The 19,280-nt window shown below is 38.0% G+C and overlaps 1 protein-coding gene across 3 annotated transcripts in view; it reads right to left on the minus strand.

The window, feature by feature from the left end:
- MCM8 (minichromosome maintenance 8 homologous recombination repair factor) overlaps positions 1–19,280 on the minus strand; it is a 39,882-nt gene that overhangs the window by 17,997 nt on the left and 2,605 nt on the right. For all 3 annotated transcript variants that reach the window (XM_057701948.1, XM_057701946.1, XM_057701949.1), the window contains exons 2-12: positions 18,422–18,572; positions 18,048–18,131; positions 16,192–16,274; positions 15,604–15,753; positions 14,552–14,655; positions 13,324–13,522; positions 9,879–9,964; positions 4,798–4,949; positions 4,378–4,573; positions 1,284–1,314; positions 587–727 (exon numbers count right to left, since the gene is read on the minus strand). In XM_057701948.1, the coding sequence (XP_057557931.1) occupies positions 587–727; positions 1,284–1,314; positions 4,378–4,573; positions 4,798–4,949; positions 9,879–9,964; positions 13,324–13,522; positions 14,552–14,655; positions 15,604–15,753; positions 16,192–16,274; positions 18,048–18,131; positions 18,422–18,569 (1,374 nt within the window). In that variant the 5' untranslated portion in view covers positions 18,570–18,572. The remainder of the gene's footprint in view (positions 1–586; positions 728–1,283; positions 1,315–4,377; positions 4,574–4,797; positions 4,950–9,878; positions 9,965–13,323; positions 13,523–14,551; positions 14,656–15,603; positions 15,754–16,191; positions 16,275–18,047; positions 18,132–18,421; positions 18,573–19,280) is intronic.

Here is a 19,280-nt window from a genome sequence, read left to right on the forward strand (position 1 = left end):
CCTGTTGCACCTTCGAGGGCCAGCATAAGCCCTGGAGGGGAGAACTACTAGGCTCTGATTGGCACAGCCAAAATCATTTTGGGGACCAACAACAGACTGGTCATAGAAGCTTCCTTGTTTTAGACTCAGAGAGAAGCAACAGAGATGGATAGGACAGATCTCTTAACTTTATCAGACTATTCTTAAAGCCCAATACAGTGTTTATGTAGTTGTGTGGAGAGATAATGGGTGACCCTGCTTTACTTTCTTGACCTATTCTGTTCATAGGTGAGGTCACAACAACAAAGACTAGCAAAGTAATGCTGGATACAAAAAAAGGGGTTAGGGAATGGTTGATATTTCTCAAAAGTCGACATCCTAACAGAACAGCGTGCTTGTGCAGCCTGAGTGACAGGAGACTTGCTCAATTTGAAAGGATGGTTAGATACAAGTTACATATTACTCACACAAACCTCAACTCACCCACACTACCTGACAAATGACATCCTCTGGAACACAAACACAACATGTCTTAAGAAAATTCACTTGTGAATTATTCATGCATTTTATAAGCAAAAGATCAAACACTAAATGTCTGATTCCCTACCTGTAGCATCTGACTCTTTCCCAAGCCTGGGTCTCCAACAACAAGGACATGTGGGTCTCCTCGGACCGGAATTCTGTTTTTGTCATCTGCATATTTCTGGCTTCCTCCAAAGAGTGCTAAGGCCAAACCTGCTTTAACAAGCTCAGATGTAAAAGAGGAAAGAGAAAAAACAAAAACAAGTGAGGAAAACATAAAGATGACTACAAAAGGGGTGCTCCTCCTGTGTTTACAACACTTGCGTGGGGATTTTTTTTTCTTAAAGCATGATTGGACTTTTTTTCTTTTTCTAAGAAAAGTAGGCCTAAAAATATAAGCTTCTTTAATGTAAATGATTAAAAAGTAAAAGTTAGAAAGCACATAAAATCAGGTATCTTAAAAGTCACTGAGTAAAGACCTACCTTGCCAGGCACTGAGTCCACTCCACAAAACTGGGAAATATTTGTTAGTTTCTACTTTAACGTTTACAGTGTTCAGAGTCACTTTAAAAGAAGCCCATTCCTATTAACTCTAATTGGTAAGCAGCTCTGTCTTACAAGGGACTGTAGTTTGTCTCCCATATCATCTATTTATGGAGAATAATAATTCATATTAAAATATGAATAACTGGCCAACAGAAATTACTAATTTTTGCGAAATCTTTATATTCTATTTTTGCTGAATTATGTATTTTTGAGTAAAGATGAAATAAAATACTTACTTCATGACCAAAAATGATAGGGCAAAGCGAGCTGAAAAACAGAATACGACTTATAAATTCTAACTTACATTTCAGTGATACATTAGAAGATCTACTTCACAATTTGCTTAACTTGCTTTACTTAGCATCAAAAAAAAAAAAATTTACGTCTCCTCAAACAACCCAAGAAATTTTATTCTAACAGTAAATTTATCAAAATTCTTGGTGAAGCTATAAAGGGAAGAATGCTTTAAAAATTGTGCCTGTGTAAGGGAGACAGGATTACTTGTAAAGCATTTACACTGCTAGCTTTTAAAATGCATCACAGGGACTTCCCTGGAGGTCCAGTGGTTAAGATGCAGGGCTTCCAATGCAGGGAGTGCAGGTTCAATCCCTAGTCAGGAAACCAAGATCCCGCATGCCCCGTGGTGCGGCCAAAGAAAAAAACAGCATCATAATCGTGGTCTTCTACTCTAGGACACAGAATTACATTTTACATGAAGTGACATTTTTAGACTTGTGCAGCCAAGTCACTGAAAGAAGACTAAAGCGTGAACTGAGTACATAATATTTCAAGAAGGGACAAAATTTCCTTTTTTCATTTCAAAGAATCAGAATAGATTAGGCCATATATGAACATATAAAGTATTATGTTGAATATAAAGAAGTACTTCACACTTCTCAGTTGTATAACAGGAACAAAAAGGACAGGGTGGAAGAGTTATAACTGGGAGTAAACTGCGAATCATTATCCCTGTTAACATACTTAAACACAGAAGCTGGTGTCCTGCCATCTCCCCTTGGCAATCACTGTTCAGCACGCCCCTGCACGACCACTGCTGGCCTCCCACCAAGCACCTGCACCTGCACCTGTCTGCCGAAGGGCCTTCTATGGCCGCAGGAAGCATCAGCAGCAGGCAGGTTGGCAGGCCAGAAGTGCTGGAGTGTCTAATATTCTCAGGAGCAGCCCCAAATGTAGGCCCTTAGATGGAAAAATACTGAGGCTAGTCCTACAGTCAAGTGTCCCAGAGGCCTCAGAAGGATTAAGTCTTTATTAAGCCTTCATCAAGGCACCATATACTGACTGCCCTCCCTTCTCTGTCTCACTTTCTTATTCCACTCCCAGTATTTCTGGGGATCACCTCCCAAATAAATTACTCTTATGCAAATCATTGCTTCTGAAGGAACCTAAACTGAAACAGCCTTCTACTGTCTTCTCCATTCTCTTTTCATAGGCCTCCATTTGTTAATCTAGCAAGGGTTGACAAAAGTTTTCCTAAAGGGACAGAAAATAAAAGCTTCAGTTTTACTGTCTGGGTCACAACTACACAACTTTCATCAAAGCAACAATCAATAATTTGTAAATGAACGGGTGGGGCTATGTTCTAATAAAACTTTATTTACCAAAACAGGCAGCCTGCCTAGTTTGCTAACCGCTGCAAGATTAACAAAAATGAAGGACGGTGAAAAATTCTAGTTTTGATGTTGGAATCACAAACTTAGAACTAAAAGGTAAAAGCAAACTGTAGGAAGGAAACCCAAGTCTTTCATACTAACCTAACTTCCTTAAGTATGGCAGAAGAAGGACCACTGAAAATGTTCACTTTTATTTATAACCATAAAGACATACCAATCAAAGAGGTGTTTTGATCCTTAAGCAGCATATTCCTTGCCCACCTGCTACAGACCACACATCACTCCATCACTTAGCACCAGATCACATTAACACCCTAGCTCAGAGCACACTCTTTCCCAGGGTGGATCTGGATGGCTATCTATTCAGAGGACATCTCTGAGGGTTTAAGGACAAAGAACCCTGGAGGAACTCTATACTTTCCCCTGCTTGCTAATTAATATATTAAAGGCAGAAAGAAAAACTGTCAAATTCTCCTAGAGCCCAAAGCCTAGGTAAAGAGAAAAGCATGACAAGATCAATTTTTCTAATACAATGCACTTCAAAACCTCAGTTCTTTACCTCTGTTTGGTAAGTCTACTATTCAGTCTTTCATTTTCTCCTATTTCTTCAAAATTATCCCCCAAATTGTCAAAATACTTGAAAATAACAGCACATTGTGTTAATTATGTTAAGCATGCCATGAAATCTCATTTAATCTTCAGAACAACATTCTGAGGCAGGTATTATTATTTCTAATTTAAGATAAAAATGAAGGAGAAATTAACAAGCCCCAGATCACACTGGAAGTGGCTGAAGCAAGATTCTAATTTAGGTTTATCTCTCAAAAAAGGCTCATATCACTAAAGCAAAAAAGCCTTTACACTGTTTCTTTTCTACTGCAGGGCAATAACATGGAAACAAAAAATACTGGGAAATACTTATCAACAGTAAATGACTCTTTCCTGCCTTTTGAAAGTAAACAAACAACCCCCTACATACAACTAATAGAAATGACTTTGGAATTCACTGTCCCATGACTCTTCTGTTGAGTAACCAACTTGTGTGAGACAGTAATTTTCCTTATTGTTTAAACTAGAGGTCAGCAAACTTATCTGAAAAGGTACAAACGATAAATATCTGTGAGCCATTCTCTATCACATCTACTGAACTCTGCCCCTGCAGCTCAAAAGCAGTTAGATACTATGTAAATGAATGAGTGTGGCTGTGTTCCAATAAAAGTGTATTTATGGACAGCAAAATTTGAACTTCATGTAATTTTGTCATGAAATATCCTGCTTTTGATTTTTTTCAGCCATGAACAAATGTAAAAACCACTCTTATGTCACAGGCTATGTGAAAATGGGTGACTGGATGGCTAGACTGTATCTCCTCCACCGTGTCCTTTTTTGTTTGTTCCTATTTACACGATTGATAAATGTAAAATACTTCTTTATATTCAACACAATACTTCATATATTCACATATGGCCTTATTTATTCTGATTCTTTGAAATGAACTGAAAAATGAAATGTTATCCCTTCTTAAATATTATGTACACAGCTCCCCCTTTAGTCTTCTTTCTGACTTGGCTGCACAAGTCGAAAGATGTCTAATGAATTATAATTTGCAACCACTTTGACTAGCTTTCAGTTACTGGTAGCCAATAGCATCCCCAACATGCACATGATAAAACAAAACTTGAGACAACCTCATACATACTTGACAATGAGTTTAAACAAGTTTTCTTCAGATTGAATCTCCTGGACGGCATAAAGGTCTTTAAGTGAGAACTCCATCAGCGTGCCATGCTTACACCCATCCTCAGAAGCCTTTGTTTTCTGTCCTTTGCTATTGCTAACAGAATTTGCCTCAATGTACAAAAGGAACATGCATTTGTCATTCTTATTTCGAGAACCTGTAAATTTCAAAGTATGAAATACAATAGTTGGTATTTTCACTTTCCCTAAAAAGATTCAAGTAGGATGTAAATAAACCTTTATTTTAGAGGAAAAGTTTCACCTATGTAAGAATCAAGGAGTTCTTTAAATTACTGGAAATTCAGAAGTATCTTAAAAAGGGAAAAGGTGAATGCTGACAAACCACTGGGAGACAATCTAATTGAGGACAGTTATACTTCACCTTCCTCAGCATTTGAGACTTTGACAACTCCAGTGACAGTCACTGTGTCTCCTGGGACACAGCTGTCCACAAGATCGTGAACAAGCTCACATTCTATTGTTCTTGGAATCCGACCTGCTTCTCGCTGATCATCAGACATCAACTCCTGGATTCTAAAAAGTTAAACAATTTTCAGTCAGTACATATACTGACTTTGGGTTATTTCTTCAATATTAACTATTCAGGGTCCACATGGTGCTGAGCTGAATAAAGGGCAGTTAGTTAAAAAGAAAAAAAAAGGTTCAATGGTATACCTAAAACTCCTTCAGCAATTTCCAATTAAAAGATGGCAGAATGGGCACATGCATTTGCCTACCTTCCCTCCAAAATGTCCACCAAAGTGACAGTCATTAAAAGAGTGAAGAGAAGTTTAGGGGCATGCAGAGATACCATCAGCCAAAAGAGATATTAATGACATTTTAGGAAACAGCAAATGGGAAAGTACTGATGGATAAAATAAAATGAATTCCAGAATACACACAGGAAACATTTATGAGGGTACAAGAGAAGTAGGAGCCAACGTTCTCAGCCCTAGAGAGGCTCCTACGTTGGAGCTGGCAGGAATGGAGAGTGGAGTACACGGCTGAAACAAAACAGGATAAACAACTGGAAGACAAGCTCCAGAACAGCTGTTCAGAAATTACTTGGAAGGTGGGTGGACAGGTGGGTAGGAGAAGAATGAGGGCATCCCAGGAATGCCATCAGGCTCCCCACCTGACAAAAACCAGAGCACTGTTGTAAGGAAACAGAGCCACCTCCTCTGTGAGGGAGCTAAGGCCTCCAGAGAGAATATTAGAACTCCAGCATAAGCCTCCTCATTCTGGCATTTGAGGAGCCCAGGTCAACTCAAAACCACATTCATAAAGCAAAATCTGATAGTCAAAACCCTACCTTCTCTCCAGGGATAAGCCTTTTTGAAGAAGAACTCCTACCTAAAAAATAGCAAAGGAAACCTATCCTACCTACTCCAAATAATTTCTCATTCCTCATCAGAAATTTGAGGATGAAATAGCAATAATTCAAGAAGACCATTAATAACAAAAAAAAAAAACTGCCTAAGAGTTTCTGAGAAAACGTTACCATCATGAACCAAGAATAAGCTGCTATAAAAAAGAAACTATTGGAAAACAAGTGTGAGATGAGGAAAATTAAAGATATGTATATAAAAAGCAAACATTTATAGAAGGGATATAAGCAAAAGCCACAGAAATCTAGAAAAGAGCATAAAGAAAACCAAGGCTGAAGGACAAACAACAGAATGGATGCACCTGACTAGAAACCCAAAGAGAGAAAACAGAAAACAGATGTTCTAGAGTCGAAGACACCTCGAGAAGGAAAGGGCTAATCAGTGTCAAGCAGGATGAAGACACAACTAGATAGACTCAGACTTTTTCAGAACACCACGGATAAAAAGATTATGAAGAGTGGGAAAAATGCTAAGCAACGAAGTTATAGTCCAAGTATGAACCACAATAAAATAGGGGGTAATTCAGTGGAGTGTAAGAAAAGACAATCCATTTTGATTTTGATGCTTGAATCATTTTCCTTTAAGGGGCAAAAAAACCAAGGAAACAAAACAACCCAGTGACATAAATTACATTTCCTTCTCTTGGCATCTGATCACCTGACTCCATTCTCTGTTGAACAGTATTTACATTATACTGAAGCTCACGCGCCTAGAGACGGTGCTCCACAACAAGAGAAGCCACCGCAATGAGAAGCCTGTGCCCCGCAACAAAGAGTAGTCCCCACTTGCCACAACTACAGAAAGCCTGTGCACAGCAATGAAGACCCAATGCAGCCAAATAAATAAATAAATAAAAGATAATTCTGATTAGAAAACAGAAGTAAACGTTGACAATTTAAAAGTAACATCATAGCTGAAAAAAGTCTAGAGGTGGAAGGGGGAAAAGGGACAGCAGGTACCATGTCTCTAACGTCTTCAGCTCACAGAGCGGATTAGTAAAGTGAAGGAAGAGACATAAGAATGTTATCTACAATCATACATAAGGCAATAAGAAGTTGTGGGAGCTGTGACCTTCTATGCTGATTGAGTTTTTAAAAACATTTATACGCATTATTTGAAAATCTTTAATCACTTAAATAATGAATGTAAGTACAACCCTGCTCCATGGCTACTTACTACCTTCACCCTCAAATGCATGTTTAAACACTGGCAAACCAATGAGCAGTGTCAGAATGACACAACATGCAAAAGGCACCTTACTTTAAAAAAGTATATTTTTATTTTATTTTTTGCTTTTAAAAAAATTTATTTATGTATTTATTTATTGGCTGCATTGGGTCTTCATTGCTGTGCATGGGTTTTCTCTAGTTGCAGTGAGCAGGGGCTATTCTTCATTGTGGTACAAGATTTCTCATTGCGGTGGCTTCTCTTGTTGTGGAGCATGGGCTCTAGGTGCATGGACTTCAGCAGCTGCAGCGCCTGGGCTCAGTAGTTGTGGCTTGTGGGCTCTAGAGCACAGGGTCAGTAGTTGCGGTGCACGGGCTTAGTTGCTCTGTAGCATGTGGGATCTTCCCTGCCCAGGGATCGAACCCGTGTTCCCTGCATTGGCAGATGGATTCTTAACCACTGTGCCACCAGGGAAGTCCAAAAGTATATTTTTAGACTTAAGAATTCTTAAGAATACATATTTCTGTGTGTTACCTTTGGAAAAATTTAAAAACACAGATAAACAGAAAGAAGAAAATAATTACTCTCATTTCATCTGCCAGACAGTATACTCTCAACATGTTTTTGTATTTACCAGTATTTTCTTAAAAACATAAAGTCAGTATTGTACAGTAGAGAACATCTGTGACCTGCTGCATTTCACAACACTCTTCTATATCATCATAAGCAGTGGCTGCACAATAATTCATAGCACTGTCCTTCTTACAGTATTTTCTTCAGATGTTTAGGCTGTTCTCCATTTTTGGTTATCAATGCTGTGAAAACATACTTCCAGCAAGCTATCTGTGCATGTATCATGACTGTCTTCATCAGATGTACTTCTAGAACTGGGACGGCTGCAGCTGTAAGGCTTCCGATTCTGATACACACTGTGGAGCTTGTCACCTTGATGCATCCATTTCTATGCACTAGTTGAGAAACAATAACTTAATTCCCTGTGGCCAACCAAGCTAAGGCTCAGAAAAAATTGAAACTGAATTTACTACATACGGCAGGAAGGAGGCCTCTCTTCTAGGGCAAAAAAAATCATTTTATATACATATATAGCAATAGAATAAATTAATTATGTAAGTTAATATTGCATTAACAAAGTTTTACTATAACTAACTCACTTAAAATGAACTTGAGCAATACCTACTTTTAAAAACTCAAGAAAAGGATTTAAAGGTCCTCCTTTCCTCAATCATCTACCCCTAAGTTTGATTTCCTAGTATTAGGAGGTGATCATTCAAATCCAGTTAAAATATTTAAGCCTATTTTTAGTCTGCTATTTTTACCTGAAAACAAAGAAATATTGTTCAGATAATTAAATCACTCAATCTTCTGTGCATCTACAGTGAACCTAAAAGCACCTTTGAGGCCCTCACCACCCTCTTCAGTGGTGAAAGTGCTACAGATATGAACTGGAAACCAGGCTCCCCCATTCACAGGGAACATAATCACACTCAAGAGTTTTAAACATTTTGCCTTTTATAAAATGGAGGGTTTGTAAAGATCTCAGCATAGTGCACAGTTAATTACTGTATATATTGGTCTTGGTTTTTATAGGGCAGAAGGAAGTCAAGCTAGGACAGGGCTTGGTAGCAATCTACTTCACTTTTCCCCTATGTTCTTAGTTTTTAAAGACCATCTCTTTCAGCTAAGTTTCCTGGATAGCACCCTGACTTCAAAACTATCCATTATTTTATATTTAGGGATGAGTTATGGAACTACAGTCAGAAAAAAATGGAAAGAATTGTTAGATTAAAAATATACACACATAGGACTTCCCTAGTGGCACAGCGGTTAAGACTCCACCTGCCAACGCAGAGGACATGGGTTCAATCCCTGGTCTGGGAAGATCCCACATGCCACAGAGCAACTAAGCCCACGTGCCACAACCACTGAGCCTGCACTCTAGAGCCTGAGAGCTACAACAACTGAGCCTGCATGCCACAACTACTGAAGCCCAAGTGCCTGGAGCCTGTGCTCTTGCAACAAGAGAAGCCAGCGCACCGTAACGAAGAGTAGCCCTTGCTCACCGCAACTAGAGAAAGTCTGCGACCAGCAACGAAGACCCAACGCAGCCAATAAATAAATAAATTAAAAAAAAAAAATCCATCCTTATTCTTGTCCTGTCACTGGGTTCATCAGTACATTTTTTTTTTTTTTTTTTTTTTTTTAGATTCCTTATATATGACTTAGCATACAATATTTGTTTTTCTCTTTCTGGCTTACTTCACTCTGTATGACAGACTCTAGGTCTACCCACCTCATTACATATAGCTCCATCTCATTCCTTTTTATAGCTGAGTAATATTCCATTGTATATATATGCCACATCTTCTTTATCCATTCATTTGTTGATGGGCATTTAGGTTGCTTCCATGTCCTGGCTATTGTTGCACAGAGAAAACTATCTGACTTTCAAAAAAACAGTTTTCTTTTTAACACCTATAGTAAAATGCTTCATGGATAGTGTGAATATAAAATGAAACATATCTATTTCTAAGGGATTCTCTGTTTTAAAACTTCAAAACAATATTATTTCTAGAATATGTCATTATGGAATGAAACCTACAGCTTTGCTCATATATACATCCAGTTCAACGAGTCACATAAATGAGATGTAAAATGATTTCTCAATAGCAAAAGGACATAATACTTGCAAATTAAATTCTTTCTAGAATCTCACAGAAAACAAACGTCATATCACTTCAACACAACTCTTCACCAAATAAACCTTTTACTATATACTTTATCGCCATCTACAGATAAGAATCAAAGTATACTACAGGAATACTGCAGATTTACTTGGCAGTATGAGCGCCCTAAAACCTGCCTTATATTTAACAGTCTGATTGCTTACTTGATTGACTGCCAGTCCATCGTAACCGTGAGAGGAGAGCCACGGAGAGCAGTAAATGACTTCCCTCGACATGCAGGCACAGGACACTGCAACAAGATTAATCTGCATTTAAATTTTGATAAGCTACAATCATATCGCAGGAAAATTCAAGTTCAAATGCTTCATTTAGTATTGGTTTAAAAGTTGGTCCTAGAACAGTATCAAAGTAACATGAACTAAAAGTAAAAGCTGCAATGACTTTGTTTCCTTCTGTATTGAGTCTGTTTTGAGGCACTTTTTCAGCTGGTCCCTCTTGATTACTGCTCTTATTCTGCCTACTGTGGGTATGCAAGGTGCCTTACACGCCTCGCACTTCTTCCTTCCTTTGTGCCGGAGTAGTCTCCTAGCCCTTGAACATCCCCTTGTATACTGTCCACAGATCCAGACCCAACCCTCCCCTTTTCAAAAGCCTTTCCTGGGTCTTCTTTAACCCCCAGTTCTCCTATCTAACCTCCTCTTGCAGTGTTTGTATAGTATAATATTGGTTGTACCACACAAGCAGTCCTCAACATGTAAGTCAGTTGTGTTCAAGTTTTCATAAATCACTTGTTTGCTGTTTGTACCTCAAGATGCATTTATAGAGACTGTGGCAGACTGTGTTTTCCAATTATGATTGTAACAGTATCTCCCTTCAAATCTTTCTAGAACCATGCCACTCTCCTATAAAGAGCTGGAGTCTAATATCCCCTCCTAGAATGTGGACAGGCTTGTGACTCACTCTGTAACCAACCGAATGTGACAGAAGTGATGCTGCCTGACTTCTGAAGCTGCCTCAAAACAGGCAATGCCATTTCTGCCTGTCAGCTGAACCCCTGTCTCTTGAAGCTATCAGCAGTCACGTGAGCAGAATGAGTGTCCTGAGCTGCTGTACTGTGTGGAGAAGCCAAAGCCAGCCACACAGAAAGACAACATGGAGGAGAGATGCTGGCCAGTGCCCAGCCACGCCAGTCCCTTGCTGTTCCAGCTCCATAAGAGACCAAGAGCCAGAAGCACGCAGCCAACCAGGTCTTCCAAACTCCCGACCCACAGAAACCATGTGAAATAATAAAATGATTGCTGTTATTTTGAGCCACTACACAGCAGGGTGATTAGTTCTGCAGCAATAGTGATGGGAACAGAGATCACCTGGAACAACCATCTTTTGGATCACCCTGATTCACTGAAGTTCAGACATGTAAGTAACGAGTCAGTGTTACTACCTGCTGTATTAGAGGGTGTGGAAATACCTTGATCAAATAATGTTTACAGAAAATATCTGATTTAAATCAAGATTTAAATTCTGGCCTCTCCAGGGAATTCCCTGGCAGCCCAGTGTTTAAGACTCTTGCTTTCACTGCTGAGATCACAGGCTCAATCCCTGGCTGGGGAACTAAGGTTCCACAAGCCACGTGGCATGGCCAAAAGAAAAAAAACAAAACAAAAAAACTCTGGCCTCTCTGACCTAAATGCAGTCCTGAATCTTAAGCCCAAATAGTAGATGACACCCATTTACCAACACCATTGATTATTCAGAACCAATAGCTGAATCTCACACATTCTGTTCTTCCTACAAGAGAAGGAAGCCTTAGGAATTTCAATTTGAGTAAAAGTGTAATAAGGGTTAAACTTACTAAAGCCTAAGGATGATAAAGGAAACTCTGGAAAAGAAGAATAGGTAAGGCAAGTCTCCCTATCTTATCAAAAGTTTTAATAAGGTCAGTGTAAATAAGATCGTGTAGACCTGGTACAGGAACAGTGAAATAAAACAGACGCACAGTGTACTACAGAGGATGTATTACACATCAGTAGAAACAGAGGGCTTAATTAATAAATGACAACAACTGGCTTTTCACCTAAAAGAATAAAATCAGATTCTTAGCTTTATGCCATTCACAGAATTAAATTTCAGATGGACAAAAGATCTAAACAGAAAAGACAAGACTTAAAAGTACTGGAAGAAAATGTAAGAGATATGTTTATCACGCTCGAGTGAGGGAGGCCTTCTTAAGCCTCACGTGAAATGTAAAAGTCGTAAGGAAAAGACTGATCAACTTAACCATGTCAAAATGTACTGATAAAACTAAAACAAAAAAATGTATCACAAAGCTAAAAGATAAATTAAAGACTGGGAGAAAATATCTATAATGTAAGAAACCAATGCTCACTATCTAGAATTTATAAAGAACTATCAATAGTATAAACAGAAAAATGAACGGAAATTAAAACAAAAAATTCAATAAAGGAAACTGGACAATAAAGATGTGAAAAGATGCTCAAACATAACAGAAATCATAGAAATTCTTATTAAAAATGAAATACCATTTTACACCCATCGGTCTGGCAAAAATTTAAAAACCTAACAATATGAAGTGTTAATGAAAATATGGGGAAATGGTAATCACTTAACACCACCAGTAGGGGTATAAGTTGGGACCAACATTCTGGAAAGTACTTTGGCAACATCTAAAAAAGTTAAAAATAAGCATATCTTATAAGTGAGAAATTCCTCTGCTAAGGAGACATGTACAAGAGCACTTGCTCTCCGAAGCATCATTTGTAATTGTGAAAAACTGGAAACTGCACAATGTCTGTCAGAAGAATGGATAAACACTAGCTATTATTTTACTCTACACAGTAAATGAAAGAATTAGATGTATATTAAGACAGGTGGAACTCCAAAATAACCAAGTGAAAGAAAGTTGCAATTTGTTACATTCAGTGTATCATTTATGTAAATATAAAAAAAACAAATCCTACCCATATAGTCAAGTATGAAAATGTAGACTTGAAGAATACATGCTGATTTCAGAATGGCTCTAGGGGTGGAACAAAGTTAATGGAACTGAAGAGGGAAATAAAGAGACTTTACCTTTACAACACTTAATATTTTTTTGTTAAAAAAATTAGCTAAATATTTGCCAACTCATAATGATGGTATACAGATATTAGTTACATTATTCTCTACATTTTTCTATAGTTTTCAAATCTATAGTTTGAAAAAAAAAGTTAACAAAAAAAGGAACATATCACTTTCCAATAGCAGAATAAAGAAAAGGAAACAATATATGTACCTATTAGGTCAAAATATAAAAATATGAATGGAAAGGATACATTTTAACTTTAGAATAATGATTGTCTCTGGGAATGGTACAAGCAAGGAGGAAAAAAAAAGAGACAAAAGTTGTACCAGTAATGCTTTATATTTTTCAAGATATAGCTGGAGCCGGCAAAATGTAAATTCTGAGTGGTAGGTAGAGACGTTTCACTTCTTTATTTTCTGTACTCTGAAGTATTTTATAGTTAAAAAAACCAAAAATAAACAATAAAAATAAGCTCTGCATTTAGAAACACTGGAAAATGTTTTCTGTAAATTGATTTGCCTTCTTTACCAAGATAAAGAAGAAGTAATTATAGAACACTATATCACCTTTGTGGGAAGACTGTACTTTCCATCTGGAAGAGACAAACTCTGAATTTCTCCACATGCAGCACAAAGAAAAGCCATCTTGGTACAAAGAGGCTTTATATTACTGACGCGAACCACTGTCCCTCTCAGAGCAATGTATTTTCCATAGTAATTTGCTCGGACATTCTTGAGCTGTGTCAAGGGCTCGTAGTTGTATACCCTAAAAACAAAAACAGGAACATATTCATCAATGAATTTACAATGAGCAGAAAGCTGAGGTTGTCTGTATTTTCACAAGCTCCTTTTAGAAACAACTATCAAATTCTCAAACCATATTACCCCCATATATATTAGGAATTTTACAAGCATTAAATCATTCTTAAAAATAAAAAAAGTTAAATCTTTTCTTTTGTTCTTGTCTCATTGGCTGTTCTCTAGGGAAAAAGGAAAAAAATAATGCCAAAAGGAGTCTGAGACTCAACAACTTTTGAGTTTCTAACTTCTTTTTCACGAAATGTTAGGAAATGTCTTTTTAAATACTGAGAGGGAAAACAAAAACAAAAACAACCCTGATGATTACCTTATTCATCTCTCTTTTTTCCCCTTAAATATTTAATTTATTTACTTATTTATTTATTTGGTTGCACCAGGTCTTAGTTGCAGCAGGCAAGCTCCACAGTTGCGGCTCACAGGCTCCTTCTAGTTGTGGCATGCGAACTCTTAGTTGCGGCATGCATGTGGGATCTAGTTCCCTGACCAAGGATCGAACCAGGGCCCCCTGCATTGGGAGTGCGGAGTCTTAACCACTGCACCACCAGGGAAATCCCATTCATCTCTTCTAATGAGAATTTAAAATCTTATAATAAAATAAAGGTGAATTCAAGAAAAACAAAATTCCATTTTTTCTGTGTTTAATAGAAATCTAATCATTTTAACTAAAGTTAATCTCACCACTTAGTGATTACATGGATTATTAGATGTAAACAGCAGGGTCTTGGTAAGCACACATCCAAAGCCAATCCTTACAAAAATTTCCAGGTTCACAAATCAACTTATTTAGGCAGAAAAGGTTTATTTCTATGATATCTTCAAATTCAGCAGGTTCACTTGGGTGTGATTACCAATGAGTTAGCAAGAAACTCATACCCTTTTCACTGATTTCTTTGGCTTTATAAAATGAGGTTCTCATCCTTAAACAATCTTCAATGCCAGTTTCTGAATAATACTTTAACACCAGCAAATTCCTCACCTTGCGTGAATGTGTGGCACATTTACCATTGTTTCACCATTTCTAGACAATCCTTCTTGGGCTTCTAACTCAGCTGCGTGCCTTTCGAGGTCCTTAGTTAATACCTGGACAAGACAGACATTTACTCCAAAGTTTGAAAACAAACATCCTCTTGAAGCAGAATTCTTTTATAGAGAATATGCAGTTAAGAATATAAACAGTTCAGAACAGAATATGAACAGGACTCTAATTGCCCCTTAAAATTCTGATATTTAATTATGATTACTTGTTTTATAGTGGCAACAGTTAAGGAAACATGGTGAAGTCTTAAGACAGAGACTGTAAAGGAAAAGAGGCAGATTAAGAGATATTTTAGAAATACCAGTGAAAGGATGAGGTAATTTAGATACAAAGAGCTAATGAGCAAGAGGAGTCTGAAGACAAGAGCCAAGGCTCCCGGTCTTGGGTCACGAGCAGGACATACATCTCTGTAATGAACCCTCACCTGGATACCCTGACCTCCTCTGCTCTACGTCCAGTCCTCAGCACCGCTTTAAGACCCATCATAAGCCCCACCATGCCTATGAAGTCTTCCTCTGATAGGACTGCTACCTTTCAGTTCTAGCAAATGTCTGCTGGTTAAAAACTAAGGATCTTTTACAGAAACTACTGCCACTGTGAAATCTTCCTTAAAAAATTTTGACAATGGAGCTTCCTACGTGGCACAGTGATTAAGAATCCGCCTGCCAGTGCACGGGACACAGGTTCGATCCCTGCTCCAGGAAGATCCCACATGCCGCGGAGCAACTAAGCCCGTGTACCACAACGATTGAGCCTGCGCTTTAGAGCCCGTGAGCCACAACTATTGAGCCCATGTGCTGCAACTACTGAAGCCCACGCGCCTAGAGCCCGTGCTCCACAACAAGAGAAGCCACAGCAATGAGGAGCCCGCGTACCACAACGAAGAGTAGCCCCCACTCACCGCAACTAAAAGAAAGCCCGTGCACAGCAAAAAAAAAAAAAAAAAAAAAAAAGAAAAATTTTGACCAAAGTCTCACAAAATAAACATTTACCTGATGTATTGCCAGACCCATGCAAGCCAGGGTTTTCTCAGGTGTATCCTTTAATTCATTTGCTATATTCGGTATCAATTTAGCTATTTCGTCATCTTTTGTCAGTTCTTTAAAATCCACCAAAATACTTCCCTTTCTTTCTATTTCATCCTATAAAATATTAAGATATTAAAATAATGATTGCTTTTTTGGAGTGAATTATCATATATGAGCATTCAGTCACACACTTTGAGAAACATGTTAATATGTAATATGTAAAGTATATAAAAACAATGTGATAATAAGTACTCTGAAGTTTTGTGCCAAGCACAGTTCTAATATTTAAAATATATTAACTTATTTACGTCTCTTAACAACCGTTTGTGGTAGGTACTGATAATACTATTATACACTATTGATAGATGAGAAAACTGAGGCACAAAGAAAGTAAGTAATTTACCAACGTCCACATGCTGGGAGGTGGGACACGGGCGGCTGGACCAAGGCAGTGCAGGGTCTATCATCACAGTTACTAGCATCTCAGATACACAGTTCAATAAGGTGACACATACAGGTGGACTTAGCCGCTTTGTTGTGCAAGAATCTTACCTTATCATATAAATCAATACGCCTTGTGAAAAATTTTTCAAGTGCTTGAATCTTCTCAGTAAAAGGAGAGCTGTCGCTGTAAACTAATCCAACAAATATGGCATCAGCACTAATAATAATCACACACATACACACATTTTTCAGAGACAGAAGAAATACTATATACATGGAAGATGACTTCTAATTGCTGTGCGTTCTGATTACATCTAGATAAGAACTGGTATAGAATATGAACATAAGATTCTAAAACAAGTCTAGGTCTGCATAATCTGAAACGCAGATAGGAAGTGTCTCTCTCTAAAAGCACCAATATCTGAAAATCTTTACATTGAGCTGTGACACCTAGTAAGACCTACTCGTTTAAATAACTTACATAATAAAGCCAAACTTTAGCAAACTAACTAAAATCTTATTTCTTTGCAAAGAAAATTCTACTAGTTCAAATAGCCACTTGTCAAATCCCTTCCTGAGATCAGGGGGATTCTGGGACTACTCAACTCTGGTCCCAAAACTGTAAAGTTATCTTCCACATTGTAAAGTCCTATAACATTTTTTAATTGGTCTCCCACAGAGAAACAGTACAATGAGGCAGTCTGGAAGTACAACTGGCCAAAGGTGCCTTGTGAACTCCATTTTTAGGGCCAGTTAGATCACTTCTAGTATTCTGAGCTAACTGCTAGGGAAATATTGCAGGCATTGGTAGCTAACGCATCCTCAAGTAACAAAAGACACATCAACTATGAAACATAACATTTCTATATGATAGGAAAAAATGGACTCTCAATACAGAAAACATCTGTAAAGCACTTTATTGATTCACAAAATGAATACTGAGTGCCTGGTATGGGGCAGGATCCTTGCCCTTAAGCCATGCAGTCTAGTGGTGAAAAAAGCACAGCTACATATAAACACAAAACCCATATCTTATAAGAGATATAACAAGCATATGATACTATCAGAGCACAGGAAAGACGATTCTCCAAACCCACACAGACAGAGATGTGATGTTAACTGATGTTGTTGATTACAAAAAGGAGATTCCTTAACTATGTTTCTACACAAACTGTGTTGGTTGTTGTCTCTTGGTTCCAAGCCTACCCTTCTATTTCCTGCTCTGTGATTCTACGATCAAGATCTGCACAATGCATTCCCCAGACTCCTGTAAGGTTCTGCCAATTAGAGGCGACTTTAGAGACTGGCAGGGGGCAGGAAGGAAAAAAGGAATTTACTGTTATTTCCAATTCTTTTCAGCATCTCTCCAGATGCAGAGGATAGCTACAGTTCTAGCCTCCAGCTCTAAGCACCAACCATGCCACTCTCCTACCAGAATGACCACCAGCAACCAGCTTAATTCGCCTCAGTGGTCTGAGCACAGCTCTGAAAGATATCCTTCAGAGGTCCAAGCACAGCTTTGTAGGGTACCCCTCAAAGGTTGAAGCCACTATGCTGTGGCTCCTCCTCTGGATTCTTAGGTTCTGGTAACCTCAGCACTACTTATCCTTTGTTCCCTCAGTCGTAAAGGTGGTTGTTGCTTTCCAAAGTTAATACTATCTGAGGGTTTATCCTTAATGTTCCCTTTTCGTTCTTTTAGTCTTCTATCTCTATATCCAATTCCCTGTATTAAATTCTCTTTCTGAAATACCTAGTGTGGTTTGTTTCTGACTAATACAAAAGTTAAAAATAATGCTCTTGAAACATAAACATTATTTAATTGTTTGGGTGAACTAAGATTAAAGAAGATGGGATGCAGATATACATATATATGTAAGCCAAATGAATAGTAATATGAGATGTAGCATCCAAAGAAAGTTAAGAAAATAAGACTTTTATGGTACTTTTTGCACTTTTAACTCTACCTTCAGAGAAATAAAGCTTCCAGCCTTTATATGGTACGAAATGATCCAATGTTGATTGTAGTAGCAAAGACTGTAGGGTTTGTTCTGAAAAAAACAAACAAAACCACAAAAACAGAACACTACGTTAATAGAAACAGAGCAAACATTCTTTTCCCCCAATTTGCTTCTCCTTGTAACAATGAGACCCTGATATGTTATTAACAGAACATCTAAGTTACAGGTTTCAGTAAGGATTTTTAGATATTAACATCCTAATATTACATAATGTCAAATAAAAGACAGACAATTTTGAGTTAAACTTCTTTTCCTGACAGGCATGAACAGATTCCTTCATGAAGGAAAAAACAATTTAACTACTGTTGGCCTCCCCATACCTCCAGGATGTTTTCCTGTGGCTTTATTCAGGTCAGGTCTGTGCTCTCGTTCTCTCCATTTTCCTGAGAAGCTCCCACCACCTCTTCCTCTTTTCCAGCTTTGAAATCTTCCTCGTCCAAATCCTCTGCCTCTATATGCTCCACTCATGTCCTTTAAAAGATAGAGATTAGGAAAGTCCTCATCAAAACTATAGGGGAAATAGTGCTCCTAAAAACGTATTCACATAGTAAATAAGCAAAAACTAATATATATCCTAGTCTGACACCAGCAAACGTTTGCAGTGTTGCACAGCATGGTACAAACCCCAACGCTCTGCAGTTCCTCTTCTAACATTCATCTCTCTTTAAGGTACAGCACAGAAGTTTAATCAGGTATACTAAATGCTTACACCTTATTTTTATCACAGGATTTTTCATGGGATAAAAATAAGAAAAGGTATAAGAAAAGGTATCACACCTGTTTTCAAGGAAATTCCACAACAGAAATGAAAATAAAACAGGTAATTAACACTAAGGTACCTTTGTGGTGTTGCGAGACTTAGCACAGCTCAGCACTGGCTGACTATCAACCTCACTTGTGACGTTAGGGATACATCATCATAGCTCCTTATATATAGTCAATCCAGCAGTGTCATATCCACTTTTATTAGAGGTACGAGGATATCCTTTATTTTATTTTATTTTTTAATTTTGGCCACGCTGCATGGCTTGTGGGATTTCAGTGTCCCAATCCAGGCCACCACACTGAAAGTGTCAAATCTTAACCACTAGAACACCAGGGAACTCCCTGGATATTCTTATACAGGCGCCTAAGATCTTTCTGAGGAAGCACAGAAGTCAGACAGGGTACATACAACCT

The sequence above is a fragment of the Hippopotamus amphibius genome, chromosome 12 (assembly GCF_030028045.1).
Source record: "Hippopotamus amphibius kiboko isolate mHipAmp2 chromosome 12, mHipAmp2.hap2, whole genome shotgun sequence".
NCBI lineage: Eukaryota > Metazoa > Chordata > Mammalia > Artiodactyla > Hippopotamidae > Hippopotamus > Hippopotamus amphibius.